This window comes from Rhincodon typus, chromosome 6, assembly GCF_021869965.1.
Source record: "Rhincodon typus isolate 14 chromosome 6, sRhiTyp1.1, whole genome shotgun sequence".
In the NCBI taxonomy this organism is placed as follows: Eukaryota; Metazoa; Chordata; class Chondrichthyes; order Orectolobiformes; family Rhincodontidae; genus Rhincodon; species Rhincodon typus.
This window is the reverse complement of record NC_063337.1, coordinates 39,451,315-39,467,522: the sequence shown is the minus strand read 5'-3', so window position 1 is coordinate 39,467,522 and position 16,208 is coordinate 39,451,315. Positions and strand designations below refer to the sequence as shown.

At 39.7% G+C, this 16,208-nt stretch overlaps 1 protein-coding gene across 1 annotated transcript in view; it reads left to right on the top strand.

Moving 5' to 3' along the window:
- parp4 (poly (ADP-ribose) polymerase family, member 4) overlaps positions 1-16,208 on the top strand; it is a 130,932-nt gene that overhangs the window by 72,657 nt on the left and 42,067 nt on the right. The window contains exons 23-25 of the mRNA XM_048598301.1: positions 888-964; positions 12,362-12,549; positions 15,528-15,627. Coding sequence (XP_048454258.1) covers positions 888-964; positions 12,362-12,549; positions 15,528-15,627 — 365 coding nt within the window. The remainder of the gene's footprint in view (positions 1-887; positions 965-12,361; positions 12,550-15,527; positions 15,628-16,208) is intronic.

The window sequence follows — 16,208 nt, the reverse complement described above, 5'->3', positions numbered from 1 at the left end:
TTCAATTTTATATGTGGTTGTGTTTTATATATTTTATTAACTGTCTAAATAGTTTCTATACTATGTTGAACTTTAGGAATAGAATAGACTCTAGTCAGTTACCAGATACTCACCAAATAACCAGTGTCAGAACAAATTATTCAATGTTTCTGTTCAAGCTTACTATGCAGATGCTGTTATTAGAAATTAAACCTGTAAACGTCAAGTAAGGAAAAGGTCTCAGTCAGATATGTAGTCCAATACCACTTGCTATTCTTATACATTCTGAAATTCTTTTGAAAAAGTCATTGGTATTGAGGATGTTTCGGCTGGGAGAAACACAATTTAACATGAGCTATCCGAATGCTTTGAGGAGAGAGAAAATTGTGAGCAGACCACTTGCTGAAACCAGGAAAGTGGTACATGTTTACAATTAATTTTGCAATCTTCATTGCAGGAGCAGAGTTCTGGAATAACAAAATATTTGGAAAAGAAAGGTAGCCTACTGGCAACAATATAACCACTGTCAATTGGCATAAAAAATACACATCTGGTTCATTAATATCCTTCAGAGAAGGAAATCTGCCATCCTTACTGGCTCCAGTCTAGAATCATAGAAAGAGTCAGAAAGTCCCTACAATGTGGAAGCAGACCCACCGAGTCCACACCAACCCTCCAAAGAGCATCCCACCCAGACCCACCCCCCTACCCTACATGTGACTCAATACTCATTAATCTGGGCAGTTAAGAATTGGTAATATATGCTGGTCTACCTAGTGACACCTACATGCCATGAACAAAAAAAAATGTATTCATGTCTTTTTGATTTCTGTTCTCAGCATAGCAGTGAATTCTCATGGAATCTGCTGGCATACACAGTTTTTTTTTCTACCGTTTTCCTATTTTAGATTACAAAGAACTCTTTCACTGTTCACAGCAAAGAAATTCTGAAGATGCGGTAAAAACTGCAAATAATTTCATTCTGGTAGGCATTTAAGATGTTTTATTTTCTCAATAATAATTATAAAATTCGAGCAACTCATATTTAATGTATATTTACTAGGATGTGCCCAGGGCTGGAGAACCTGAGCCATGAGGGAAGATTGGACAGGCTGGGATTGTTTTCCATGGAGTAGCGAAAGGTTGAGAGGGGCCTGATAAAGATGTTTAATTAAGATTATGAAGAGCACAGATAGGGTGAAAGGAAGGCAGTTTTTCTGTTAGTTGGGGGAGGGGGTAGTGTCAATAATCAGAAAGAATCCATTTAAGGTAAGAGATAAAAAGGAGGAGAGTTGAAGAGAAACTTTTTCACTCAGAGAGAGGTGGAATCTGGAATTCACTGCTTGAAAGAGTATTGAGTCAGAAACTTACAACATTATACAGTATTTAGATATTCACTTTTTTTGCCACAGCTTCCAAAATTATGGGCCAGAACATGAAAAGTAGGATTAGTGCAGTCAAATGTTTGTTGACTAGCATGGGTACAGTGGTCTGAATGGCCTCCATCAGTACTGTAAATGCCTGAGTCTATATGAGCATATGCAAATTAGATTATAATTTACCTTGTTACCGATATATTACCAACAATTGCTTGGTAATGCAGAAATTGAATATGCTGAACAGAGAGACATGTTGGTGAATATTTTTGCACTCACCAGGACTAACATTAGAATACCAAGTTTCAAATTATTACAACAATTTATACCACAGGAGAAAAGATGTGCTGATTGGTTCAAAAGTTGATTCTAATTGACCTTTGTATTATCATGGAGAAAGCAATGGGAAACTAAAGGCTCTCCATGCTTTCAGGTAATTCAAAAAAAATGCACAAAGCTTAAATATATTCCTTTTGGACATAGGGAACAAGCCCCTGTGTTGAAACATATGTTCCTTTTAGCAACCATAAATGACAGGTTTCACTGGTTATCAGGAATTGGCTGTTTGTGTGGCTATTTGAGCAGTTGACATTGTTCAGCAAGTCCTATCAGTCATGGAATCACGCCTGACAGTAGACACAGACGTTCCTCCGTATCCGCATTCCTGAGAACACCCAGAAATTTGCAAGTGTGGAACTCATTAAAAATTAGTTAAAAATGTGATTTTTGCCCTTGGATGTTGATTGTTGTTACTTAATTTTTGGTGCAAATAGGCGAATTCACAATTCATGATTTCACAGATACACAGGATTTATTGTATTTCGTTTCTGGTTTTGCAAGCATGATTACAGTCTGTTGTATACTGTTACAAACAGCCAGAGAAATATGATGTGTGATTTGATCAGCTAATCATTGGAATGTATGTCCTATGCACCTAGGATCTGAATATATTTTTGCACCCCCCCACCCCCCACCATTCCGTGTACACATGCTATTCCCCCATGATGTAATATGGAAACTGTGTCAGTTTTCACGGCTATGCCGACAATAACCAGCCGTATTTTTCTATTAACTCTCTTGACTTGCTCCATTGTTGCTAAATTGTCTGATTGCATTCCAGAGCCCTCCTCAGCCTTCTTTGCTCTAAATAAAAAAACAATCCAAGCCTATCCAGCCTCTCTTTATAATTAAAATGCTCCAAAGCAGATCTGCTGCTTCTTCACTGCACCCCTTCAGTGCAATCACATCTGTCCTACAGTGTGGCGACCAGAACTGCGCATAGATTCCAACTGTGGTCTAACCAAAGTCCTGTACAGCCCTATCATAACCTTCCTGCTCTTATAATCTATGCCATGACTACTAAAGTGTCCCTTATATCTTCTTAACCACCTTATTAACCTGTTCTGCTGCCTTCAAGGATCTATATGTACAAGCACCCCAAGATCCCACTGATCCTCTGAGTCTTCTAGTGTCCTGCCATCCATTGAGTAAGACACTGCCTTGCTACATCCTCCAAAGTGCATCACCTGACGCTTTTCAAGATTAAATTCAATGTGCCAGTTATCAGCCCATCTGACCAATTTGTCTATACATTCCTGTAACCTAACAGCTTCTTCCTCACTGTCAACCTGTCATCCAATTTGCGTGTCATCTGCAAACTTACTTATCATCTCCCACACATTCTTATCTATATTGTTATATATCACAAACTGAGAAACCCAACACTCATCCCTGTGGTGCTCCACTGGAGACTGGTCTCCAGTCACATAAACATATTTCTACCACCACCTTCCACCAATTTTGGATCCATCTTGCCAGGTTACCCAGGATCCCATGTGCTTTTACCTTCTTTGTCAGTCTCCCATATGGGATCTGGTCAAAGGCCTTGCTTAAATCCACATAAACTACATCAACTGCACTACCTTCAACTACACACCTGATCACCTCCTTGAAAAATTTAATCAGAGTTGTTAGGCATGACCTCCCTCTGACAACCCATGCTATCTCAGATTAAACCTTGCCTCTCCAAATGAAGATTAATTTGCTTCTTCAGAATTTTCTCCAGTCATTTCCCAACCACTGATGTAAGACTCACTGGTCTGTAATCCGTTGGTTTATCCCTACCACCTTCCTTGAAAAGTGGAACCACATTAGCTGCCCTCCAGTTCTCTGGCACCTCCCCTGAGGCCAGAAAGGAATTAAGAATTTGGGTCAGAGTCCCTTTGACCTCCTCCCTAACTTCCCGCAGCAGTCTGAGTTGAACTCATCCAGACCCAGGATTTGCCAAAACGTCCTCATTCCCTATATCAATCTGTTTAAGAACCTCACAGTCAATCTCCCCAAATTCTGTACCTATATCTTCCTTCTCCAAGTGAAGACAGAAGTGAAATACTCATTTAATACCCTACCGATGTCCACTGGCTCCACACTCAGATTGCCCCCTTGGTCCCTAATGGGCCCTACACGTTCTCTGGTTATCCTGTTCCCCTTAACATACTATCAGTATTAGATAAACAGAATTTTCTCCAAATGAATATTGGCAATACTGAAGCTACTATCTTTAATCTAGACTACAAGCTCCTTTTTTAATTACCAACTTTATCCCTCTCCCTGCATCTGTCAGAGGCTTAACTGGATTGCTTTCAGATATGGCCCTTAGCTGAACTTCCAATCTTATATCTTGCCATTGCTAAGACCAACTGGTCCAAGCAATGTAACATTGCTGAACTCAGTCATTTCCTCAGCTTACTTGCTGCTGAGAGACTCAGCCATCCGTGTTTTACTTGTGGAATTAATTATTTCAACACATTCCTGGTTAGCTTCCGGTATTCTGTCCTCTGTGAGCTTCAGAATATTCAAACCTTTGCTTTTTGTGTTCTTAGTCGCAAGTCCTGTTAACCCATCACCCCTGGTGCTTGCAGTGTTGGAAACTGCTTAAATAATACCTCCACTGTAAATTCTCATCCTTATTTTAAAATCTCTGGCCTTGGTCTCTATACCTGTAATCTTAACCAGGCCCACAAACTCCCAAGTCCTTCGCTGATTCTCTAATGGACTGTTGCTCATTCCCAGTGTTAGATGTGCCACCTTACTTTTGTCTGCCCAGTCCCTAACTCAGTGAATTCTTGCCTGAAAACTGTTTGCCCCTCTGACTCCCTTGCTTTCTTAAAAATTACAACTTTGATCAAGCTTTTGGTCATCTGCTTCTCAGGGTCTTATGTGTTTCAATCAGGCCACTTTTTACTGTTTTGAACTCCTGCAGGTACAAGCTTAGTCTGTTCATCCTTTCCTCATAAGACAACGTATCCATTTCGGGTATCAATCTGGCGAATGTTCTTTGAACTGCTTCCAATATATTAACATCCTTCCTTAAGTAATATATGTTTTTTTAACCTCACCACCTGTGCTACATTCTGTTGAACCGTAGGAATAGAATAGATCTTAGTCACTTACCAGATACTCACCAAGTAAGTGCTTCCCCTTTAGCAGAGAAAGGACCAATTCCTGGAGGCTGAAAAAGTTATAAAAAGCAAGAGGAGCAGAGCACCTCTTTCCCTCATTCCCTTAACTCTCTTAGTCACACAATTTCAACACTATTGAAAACTGAAAGAACTGTGGATGTTGTAAATCAGAAACAAAATCAGAAATTGAGGGAAATGCTCAGCAGGTCTGGCAACATCTGTGGAGTTAAATCAGAGTTAATGTTTCAGATCGAATGAGGAAGGGTTACACAAGGAAATAAGGGAAAGAGGTGTTCTGCTCATCTTGCTTTTTATAACTCAACCCAAAAAGTTAACTCTGATTTCTCTCCACAGATGCTGCCTGACCTGCTCAGCTTTCCTAGAAATTTCTGTTTTTGTTTCAACACTCTATTGCTGGTTGCACTCAAGTGCTAAGTGGCACTGTAATGGCAGATTTAAGTCTACTAATGTAAAAGGCTGACCTGACCCACTTACAGAGGAACTGGCTTGAGTTGCTTCTTTGAATAATGAGACTAACTGCCTCTTTCAAAGTACCCCATGTAAAAATCCTGTTGAAGAACTTCAGAATTTATCTGCAGTTTTCAGTTAAATGCAAACTGCAAACTACAAACAACTGGATTTGTACAAACAAATTTAGGCTTTCTTACCCATCAACTGCCAGCATTCAATCATACCTGTCCCCCATCAGTTGGGTAGATGATAATACTCAGACCTGATGGAAGTCTGGCTAATGAAAGGCAGCCAGTTTATAAAACAAAAACAGAAATTGCTGGAGAAACTCAGCAGCTCTGGGAGCATCTGTGGAAAGAAAACAGAGTTGATGTTTCAAGTCTGGTGTCTCTTCATCAGATTTGAGGAGCTGAACTTGACTAATTCTCTTGAGTTAGTTGTTAACGTACCAATTAGCACATTTAGGATTTTTCAGCAAGTGTTGCCCAGTTGTGGAACACATCCAAAAATAGATATCTTGTTTTGGCTTTTGCATGTACACGGTTCACTTACATTTGTTAGAAGGCATATATTCATCCTTAAACAAAGGAATATATTCAAACCTTGTGCCTGTTTTGAATTATACAGGAGATCACAGAACTTATTGTTTTCCCCTTGCTGTCTCCATGAATGGGAAGCCTGTATAAGTCAGCAGAGGATGACCAAAAAAGCAATAGGAGGGAGAAGCTAGCAAGTATTATAAAAGAAGATTGCACAAGTTTTCTTTTAGATATATAAACAGTAAGAGGGAAGCAGAGTGGACACTAGAATAGTGGAAAATGAGGCTGAAGAGGTCATAATTGGGAACAAAGAAATGGTGGAAGAACTGAATAGGTATTTTTTATCAGTTTTCACAGTCGAAGACACTAGCAGCACACCAGAACTTCAGGAGTGTCAGGAGGCAGAAGTGAGTGAAGTGGCCATTACTAAAGAGAAGATGCTAGGGAAGCTGAGAGATCTGAAGGTGGATATATCACCCTGACCAGATGGCCTACAGCCCCAGTTTGCTGAAGAAGATAGCTGAGGAGATTGTAAAGGCACTGGTGGTGGTTTCAAGAATCATTGGAGTCAAGGAGGGTCCCAGATTGCTGGGAAATGGCTAATGTAACACCCCTGTTTAAGGAGGGAGGGAGGCAGAAGACTGGAAACTATAGACCAGTTAGCATGACTTCGATTGTTGGTAAGATTTTAGAGTCCAGTGTTAAGGGTGAGAATGCAGAGTATTTGGAAGTGCATGGTAAAATAATGTTGACTCCACGCGGCTTTGTCAAGGAGGGGTCATGCCTGACAAACAGAATTCTTAGAGGAGGTAATGAACAAGATAATCTAAAGAGAGCCAGTGAATGTGATCTATCTGGATTTCCAGAAGGCCTTTGACAAAGTGCTGCACAAGAGGCTGCTAAGTACAGTAAGATCCCAGGATGTCGGGGCTAAGTACAGGCATGGATAGAGGAATGGCTAAATGGCAGAAGGCAGAGAGTATGGATAAAGGGGTCTTTTTTAGGATGGTAGTTGGTGACTAGTGGAATTCCACAGGGGTCAGTGTTGGGACCACAACTATTCATGTTCTACATTAACAATCTGGACAAAGGAACTGAGGGCACTGTTACTAAGTTTGCAAATGACACAAAAATAGGTGATAGGGCAGGTAATGTTGAGGAAGCAGGGAGGTTGTCAAAGAAGGTGGACACGCTAGGACAGTGAGCTTAGCGATGGCACGTGGAATATAATGTGGGAACGTGTGAGTTTGTGCACTTTCTTAGGAAGAATAGAAGTGCAGACTATTTTCTAAATGGGAAAAAGGCTTTGGAAATCTGAAACACAAAGGGATTAGTGAGTCCTAGTTCAGGATTCTGTTAAGGTTAACATGCAGGTTCATTTGGCAATTAGGTAGGCAAATGCAATGTTCACATTCATTTCAAGGGGGCTAGAATACAAAAGCAGAGAGCTACTGCTGAGACTGTATAATGCTCTGATCAGGCCACATCTGAAATGTTGTGAGCTGCCAAAAAGCTAGCATTGGCTCAATGCACAGGCAGGCTGAATGGCCTCTTTCTTTAGTGCTTTTATTTGATTTGATGAATTGTAGGACTGAATCAAAAATACATTGCACCAAGCTGCTTTCCGCTTTTATATTTTACTGAAAAAAAATCACATTTTGTCAAAGCCATTCATCTCCTGTTCAATAAGACAATTCACAAGAAGCAGCAAATTAAAGAGAAAACAATTTTTATACTATATGAAAGGAGAGTGCTAATAGGTTGCCAGGTAGTCCCTGATTGATAAAGGCATTGCCTTGAAGATGAAAAGCTTTGTCAAAATGTGTCTTTTTTCAGCAATACTTAAGTTCTTTTATTTGAGTTGAGAGTCAACACTCAAAATGAAGTTCTGTCCTTTCTAGTACCATAGACATCAGTACCAAAAGTGATCTTAGAATATGAAAAATTCGTTTGAATTTGAAAAAGTGTCTACAACATGCTGATTGCTGACACTAAATTACCCCATTAGTATATAGGAATTTGTGAGGATTTAGATTCTACCAGTTATTCATAATTCATCAAAGATTGGTGTGAAAAAAATAGGTTTGAATTCATGGGACTTTGGCACCAGAAATGGGGAAGGAGGGAGCTGTTCAATTGGACGGGTTCCAACTGAATCATAATGGGATCGGAGTCCTGGCGAATTGCATAACTAGGTCCGTAAATAGGACTTTAAACTAAATGACAGAATGTCACATTGTACCAAGGAATCATAAAAGTTTAGGGAAATTCAAGAATAGAACAAACTCAAAGGCATTGTATCTTAATACACAAAGCATTCAGAATAAGGTGGACAAACTGACATTGCAAATCAAGGTAAATAAATATGATGTAATAGCCATTGCATAAATATGGTAACAAGGAGATCAAAACTGGGAACTTACTATTCAGCCATATTTGATCTTTCAGAGAGACCGGAGAAATGGAAATGATGGGGTAGCACTATTGATAAGAAATGAAATGAGGACAGTTGTGAGAGATGCTCCAGGCTTTGATGATTTAGAGTCCATTTGGGTGGTGATAAAAAAAACAACAAAGTAGAGAAGACATTGGTAGAAGTGGTGTACAGACCCCCAGACAGTAGGAAAGGCTATGGGAAAGGCTATAAATCTGCAAATAATAGCAGCATGCATAAAGAATAAAGCAATAATTGTGGTTAACTTTAATCTTCATTTTGATTGGGTTAATCAAATGCGAAAGAGAATGACAGTGAATTCATAGAGTACTTTAGGGATAGTTTCTTAGAGCAATATGTCATGAAACCAAACAGGGAGCAGGCTATATTGGATCCTGTAATGGATAATGAAGCAGGTTTATTAAATGACGTGAGTAAAAGATCCCCAGTAAAATAGTAATCACAATGTGATAGAATTTAATATTCAGTTCAAGAGTGGGAAAATTCTGAGAGAAGAACTGTCTTTAATTTGAATACAGGGAATTATAATGAAATAAGGATAGAGTTAGCTATAGTGAACTGGGCAGATAGATTAGCAGGAATGAAAGTAAGCAAGCAGTGGCAGATATTTAAGGAAGTAATTCATGACTCTCAGCAAAAGTACATCCCAGTAAAGAGGAAAGATTCTAAGAGACGAATAAACCAACCCTGGCTAACAAAGGAAATTGAGGAGAATACTAAGCTTCCTCACATTCATGGAAATGGCCGGGTAAACCCTGGAGTCGATTATACATCGATTATGCAGGTCCTTTCATGGGCTCAATGTTCTTGGTCATTGTGGATGCTCACTCGAAGTGGCTGGACCTGCATAGAGTTCATTCGTCAAAAACAGGAATGACAATAGAAAAACTGCGCGCATCTTTTGAAATACATGGACTCCCAGGAAGTATTGGTCACAGATAACAAGCCATCGTTCAGCAATAGGGAATTTGAGTATTTCCTGGTATTCATCTAATAAGGACAGCTCCATACCACTCATCTTCCAATGGTGTGGCAGAAAGAGCAGCCCAAACTTTGAAGGCAGGGTTAAAGAAAAAGCCTACAGCTTCACTAGATACCAAACTGTGCTGGTTCCTATTTGATTATAGGACCACCCCTCATGCAACTACAGGGATAGCTCCAGCAGAGTTGCTAATGTGGAGAAGACTCTGCACCAGGTTAAATCTGATCTTCCCAGACCTGGGGTGGTGGGGGGGATTGTGGGGTGTTGTGCAGCAGTGGAGGAGGAGGTGAAACAGCGTCAAGAACGCCAGTGCCAGACATGAGACTCCATTAAGCGAGAGAGACAGTTTACTTCAGGGGACAATGCTGGGTGTAGGAAGCATGGGAATGGCCCTGCACGGGTAAGAGGCATGGTTGACGTGAAGTCATGTCCAGTGACATATAAAGTTCGGGTAGGTGTGATTGTCCTGAACAAGCCTTTGGACCATACGAAAGCTGCAAACTCACAAATGGTGCAGGAGTAAAACATGCCCGGCTCCTCGACTGCCTTTTCGACTGTTCTAGAACCCATGGGCTCTCCCTCTGTGTCAAGCATTGAAAATACCTGAGAATCTGAAATGGACATGGCAGATGTCACTGCCTTGACACCTTTGCTGCCAGAAAAGGAGAATGAATTTCTTCCAAGACACTCTAGGTGCAAGAGATGAATGAGCTACTCTGCGTTACATGCTGCCCATGTCGGAGGCAGCATTGGAGGAACCTGACCCAGTGCTGAAATACCCCAGGGGGAGCTCCAAAAAAAAGAACCAGCCTATGTCTTTGAACTCCAAGGGGTAGGGATGTACTCATTTTAACAAGGTCAGCAGGTGGACCAAATCGGACCAGATTAACAGCCCGAATAGGGAGCCCTGACTGACAGATAAAATCAGGAGTGTCAGACATCCTGTTTAGTCTGAGAGCTGGCTCTGAGGGAGCTGGATCAGTGCCAAAGATTGTCCACATGTAAATAAAGGCTGACTTGGTGACGGGATATCGGCATCTGTGGAGTTATTTCAACCAGCTTTAAAGTAGTATTAGACAAACTAATGAGTAAAGGTGGATAAGTCCCCAGGCCATGATGGCTTGTATCTTAGGATCCTAAAAGATGTGGCTGTAGGGATAGTGGATGCGTTGATTGTAATTTTCCAAAACTTGTTGGATTCTGGAGAAGAACCAGAGGATTGGAAAACTTCTAATGTGACACCCCTATTCAAAAAGAGAAACAGGCAAAAAGCAGATAACTATAGGTTGATTGGCCTAACATCTATTGTTGGAAATTTATTGAAATCAATTATTAAAGAAGTAATAGCAGAACATTTGGTAAATCATAATCTAATCAAGCAGAGTCAGCATGACATCATTAAAGGGAAACTACTTATTAGAGTTTTTTGATGAAGTATCAACCAGAGTAGATAGTGGAAAACTGGTAAATGTGTTGAATTTGGACGTCCATTATGCATTTGAGGAGGTCCCTCACAAAAGGTTAAGTCATAAGATAGGAGCTCGTAGTATTAGAGGTAGTATGTTGGCATGGATAGAGAATTGGTTCATGGACAGGAAATGAGTGGGGAGAAGGGATTCTTTCTCTGGTTGGCAACATATGATCAGTGAGGTTCCACAGGGATCCGTGCTGGGACTGCAACTGTTTACAATAAATATATTAATGACTTGGAGGAAGGAAGTGAATGTAATGTAGTCATATTTGCAGATGACACAAAAATAGGTGGAAAAGCATGTTGTGAGAAGGATACAAACAGTTTACAGAGATATTAATAGGAACAGAAAGTGGGCAAAAGTTAGCAATGGAGCATAATGTGGCGAAATGTGAAGTTGTTAATTTTGGAAGGGAGAACAAAAAAACAGGGTGTTATTTAAATGGAGAAAAAGCTGCAGAAAGCTGCAACACAAAAGAACTTGGGGGTGCTCGCGTAGAAAACGCAGAAAGCTAGCACACAGGTGCAGCAGGTAATCAAGAAGTCTAATGGACTCTTGGCCCATATTTTAAGATGGTTGCAGTATGAGTAGGGAAGTCTTACTGAAACTGCTGGTGAGACCACATCTGGAGTATTCTGAGCAGTTTTGGTCCCCTTATTTCAGGAAAGATATCATTTCATTGGAGGCAGTTCAGAGAAAGTTCGCTGTGATGTTTCCTCGTATGGACAGATTGTCTTATGAGCAAAGGTTAAACTCTACTCACTGGAATTTAGAAGAATGAGAGTTGATCTCATTGAAACATATAGGATTCTTAAGGAACTTGATAGGTTAAATGCTGAAAGGATATTTGCCCTCATGGGAGATTCCAGGACCAAAGGTCATATTCTCAGAATAAAGGACACCAGTTAAGCAGGAATTTATTCTATTAGAGGATTGAGAGTCTTTGGAAGAGCTGAGGGGCAGAGTCGTTGTGAATATTTAAGTTATACAGAAAGATAAGATTCTTGATCAGTAGGGGAATCAAGGGTTACAGGGAAAATGCGGGAAAGTGGATGTGAGGAGTGTCAGATCTGCCATGATCCTGTTGAATGGCAGAGCAGACTCGAGGGGCTGAATGGCCTACACCTGTTCCTATTTCCCATGGCCTTATGACCTTGATTCACAACCTAACTATAAAGGTAGCAATTTGGAATGTGTTGTTATACAAATACAGCAAACTTTGTTTTAAACGGCACCTTATGAACAGGCATTCTCAATAAACTGATAAAAATTGTATACCTCAAATACAGTAAATTTACTGTATTATTGCGATCTCCATGATGACTGAGTAGTCAGTAGAGGGTGTGAATAAGAAGGGTCTCTGCCAGTAAGTTTTATTTAAGGCAAAGTTGCTTTATTATTTAAGTGATTTATGCTGTAAATAAAGTATAACAGTGATGTGTATGCCCCCTGTATTACATTTTTATCACTTAGTGTGTGTTTATATATTGATTATGTAGACTTCTTGATCAACCAGAATATTTGATCACCCGGCACACACTTCATCCCAAAAGTGCCAGTTAATAAAATGTTTGCTGCAATTCTCTAGTTAACCAATACTGTTTTAATTTTCTTGCTCTATCAAAGTCCGTACAGAAACCCAAGGGAAACACAGATTTTTGGAGACCATTGCTGAATCTGAACTTGCTTGCCCCATCCAAAAGGATACGCAATGTACTTTTGATTTCTGATGGACACCTTCAGAATGAAACTCTTACATTGAAGACAGTACACCAGAATGTCAAACACACCAGGATATTTACTTGTGGTGTTGGGTAAGTCTTTTTGTTGAGCGGATAGTTGCAAATTGATCGAAGTTAGCAGAAATTTAAGTAGAACCTATTTTATTTGAAATATTTTGTCCAATTTGTACTTTGTATGTCATGAGTATGTCATGTGTTTCTATGTTGCCATAAAACATTGTTATAAGCGATGGACTCAGGAACTATTGTGGAGATGAGCTAAGTGAATGCTATTGGAAGATGTTATCAAACCATCATTACAAGTGACAAATAGAAACCCCAAAATAGAGAGGGAATACGTTAGGGAGGACATATCTTGCTTCTGTTTACAAATATTCCTACTTCAGAATAACTTTCTGTTCTTACTTCTAAACTTTTAAAAACTTCTGAAAAATAATTTGATGCATTTAAATGCATTCTTAGTGTGATAGGTAGGATCATGATGTAAAGGCTGTTATCCACATTCTGATGTTTAAACCCAACCTTTGGTTGGTTTTTGAACTGTTGTGACCAGCTGGGTGCACAGATGACTGAGATATTTCTCAGGACTTTTGTTTTCTATTTTCATTTTGCTATGCATTTTGTTTATCAGCCTTGGTTATATATAATTTTGGCTTATTTCATTTATATGAACTCAATTAAGATTAAGCGTATAAGTATTTGTACTGCTTTCACATTGTCTGACCAGAGATCTTCAAGAATACTCCTATGGTCAGCTTGAAATTTTTTTCTATTATTGGAGACCCCTATCTAAAATAGATCATTTGTTATTTATGTACCTCCCATGAAATAATTTTTTCCACTTTCTGATTTCTGCAGCTACACCTGTTATGTTTTTATCCCTTTCTTTGTGGCTCTGATTATTTGTTTCCATCTTTTGGAAGCTATGACATGGTTCTTTGCTACACAAGGACCTCAAAATGCATTTTTATTTATCTGAATATAAATTTTCCTTGTTTGAAGAGTACAAGTATGTCTTTTCCTAGTCTCTGGTTTATATATGTGTCTGTGACACTGGACAAAATCATTAACACATCAAAAACTAATTGCCACTTGGGATCAATTCCACCATTTCCACAAAACCCTACACTTCCTCGTAGCATACCTGGCAGCATAAAGTTACAGGAAGTGGCTGCTTAATTGGCACTTCTGTGCATGCTATCATAAGATGGGAAGATCTCTGAATTTTGTTTAAAAAGGGCAAAACTGCCGCACCACCATCATGCTGGGAAAGACCCTCCAAACATGGCTGAGGTTGTGGCCCACGAATTCTTTCATCTCTCCCAGGAATAGGTGGGAATAGGCCTTGCAGGCTCCAAACCAAGCTCTTTCAAAGTGGATAAAAGTGTATGACCTCAGTAAGGGGCCAGACCATCATTAGGAAGATTTTGACAATGTCTCCAATCTGCCCATAATTGGGCACTTAAATACGGTGCTGGATGGATAGCCCTTGTCCCTTCCACCCCACCTCTGGCAAGATTAGTTGAAGGCAGGAACAAAAACAAAGTTGCTGGAAAAGCTCAGCAGGTCTGGCAGCATCTGTGAAGGAGAAAACAGAGTTAATGTTTCAGATCCGGTGACCCTTCCTCAGAACAGCAGTTGAAGGCAGACCTTGTTAACCCAGTGAACCAACACCCATTCCACAGTCCTTCCAGTCCTGCCTTTAAGCCTGGGACTGAAAAGATTCTTTCCACTCTGTTCACATTCACCAGGTGATGACTTAGTCTCATTGGGATCCATCCATTTTCCTCCCTGCCCTGTCCTTCTTGATTGTTGCAGTAATGTCATTCTCACATATCTTACCATTACCTTTTCCAATTGTGAGTTTAGTTATTCTATTCCATTTTAAATACTTGGTAGAAGTTCTTATTATCTGATTTTATTTTTATAGCTAGCTTCTCTCAGACTGTAATTACTATTTCTTTTAATTTAGACATTATTTGCTGATTTTAGGACCTAATGGCTTTCATACTAGGATCTTAAAATAATTTGCTGCAGAGAAAGTAAATGCATTGGCTATGATATTCCAAATTCCTTAGATTCTAGAAATGTCCCAACAATTTGGAAAATTGCTAATGTAAAAACTCTGTTCAAGGCCAGTTATCCTAACTTCTGCATAGGGAACTACTAGAATCCATTATTAAGGATTAATGGCTGAACATTTTGAAAAGCTCAAAAAGACAGGCACCGTCAACCCCGTTTTGAGAAAGGGACATCATGTTTGACTAATTTATTTAGAATTCTTTGAGGAAGTAACAAGCAAGATGGATAAGACCATAAGGTATAGGAGCAAATATATGTCATTCAGCACATTGAGTTTGTCCTGCCATTTTTTGAGATCATGGCTGATTTGATAATCCACAACTCCACTTCCTGCCTTTTCCCTATATCCCTTGATCCCTTTACTTATTTAAATCTGTTTATCTCAGCCTTGAAAATACTTAACAATCCAACTTGTACAGCCCTTTGTGGTAACGAATTGTATAGGTTCACTACCCTCTGAGAGACAAAATTCCTCATCATCTCTGTCCTTAATGAGATGATGCCCTCTGGTGCTGGAATTTCCCACAAAGGGAAACAACTTTTTCACATTTACCCAGCCAAGTCCCTTAAGAATCTTGTATGTTTAATTAAGATCGTCTCTCATTCTTCTAATCTCCAATGAGTACAAGCCCAACTTACTCAACCTGTCCTCATTAGACAGATGTCTCCATGCTTACGATCAGCCTTGTGAACCTTCTATGGACTGCCTCCAATACCAGAATATCTTTCCTTAGATAAGGGGCCCAAACTGCTCACAGTATTCCTGCTGTGATCTCCCTTCCCTACCTATTATCCACCTGCAGCGGGTGTTCAATATTTTTGAGTTTCTCTGTTTAAACATGGTTAAGCATGGTTTTCAGCTTTCTCTATGTCGTAAAAGTTAAGAATAGGCTGAAATACACGTTAAACATTGTATGTTTTGCTGCATCATAACTTGTAGAACACTTCATTACTATATTTCCGATTAGATCAACAGCAAATCGTCATATGCTCAGAATGTTGGCACAAAATGGAGGAGGAGCACATGAGATTTTTGATCGGAAAACCAAATTCACCTGGAAAGCAAAGGTGAGTCTTTTATACCTTTAGGTTGTTATATAATGTGTTTACAATAATCTTTTTCAAAGTTTTCTTTTAAGTTTAAGAAACATGGTTTTGCACTCGTGAAGTTAGTGAATTAAAATGATGGGAATGGAAAGCTTAACAAGCCCTTTTAAAGCTTAAGGACTGGTACCCTCAATGGGATATTGTTGGATTCAGCCATGAAAACCAGGTTAAATTATTATGTTGTGTTGAGGACATATTTGAGAAAATCCGCGTCTCCCCATCAAAGATGATCTTAGACTCCCGCTCAGTGTGGCAGGAGTTGAAGCTGCCACTAGACACATGAAGAATGGAAAAGCCACAGGGGTAGACGCTCAAACTTGGATGAGCGGAGCCTATCCATCATCTCAATCAATTGTTCCTCAAAATCTGAGACAAAGCAGAAATCCTTACCAATCTCAGGGATGTTGCCATCGCCATCATCTTCAAGAAAGGAGACAAAGTGGACTGTGGGAACTATTGAGGAATCTCCCTATTCTCCATCGCTGGGAAGATCATGGCCTGAATCCTTGCTAGGCGTCTTTTTTCAGTCTCTGAGGAAATCC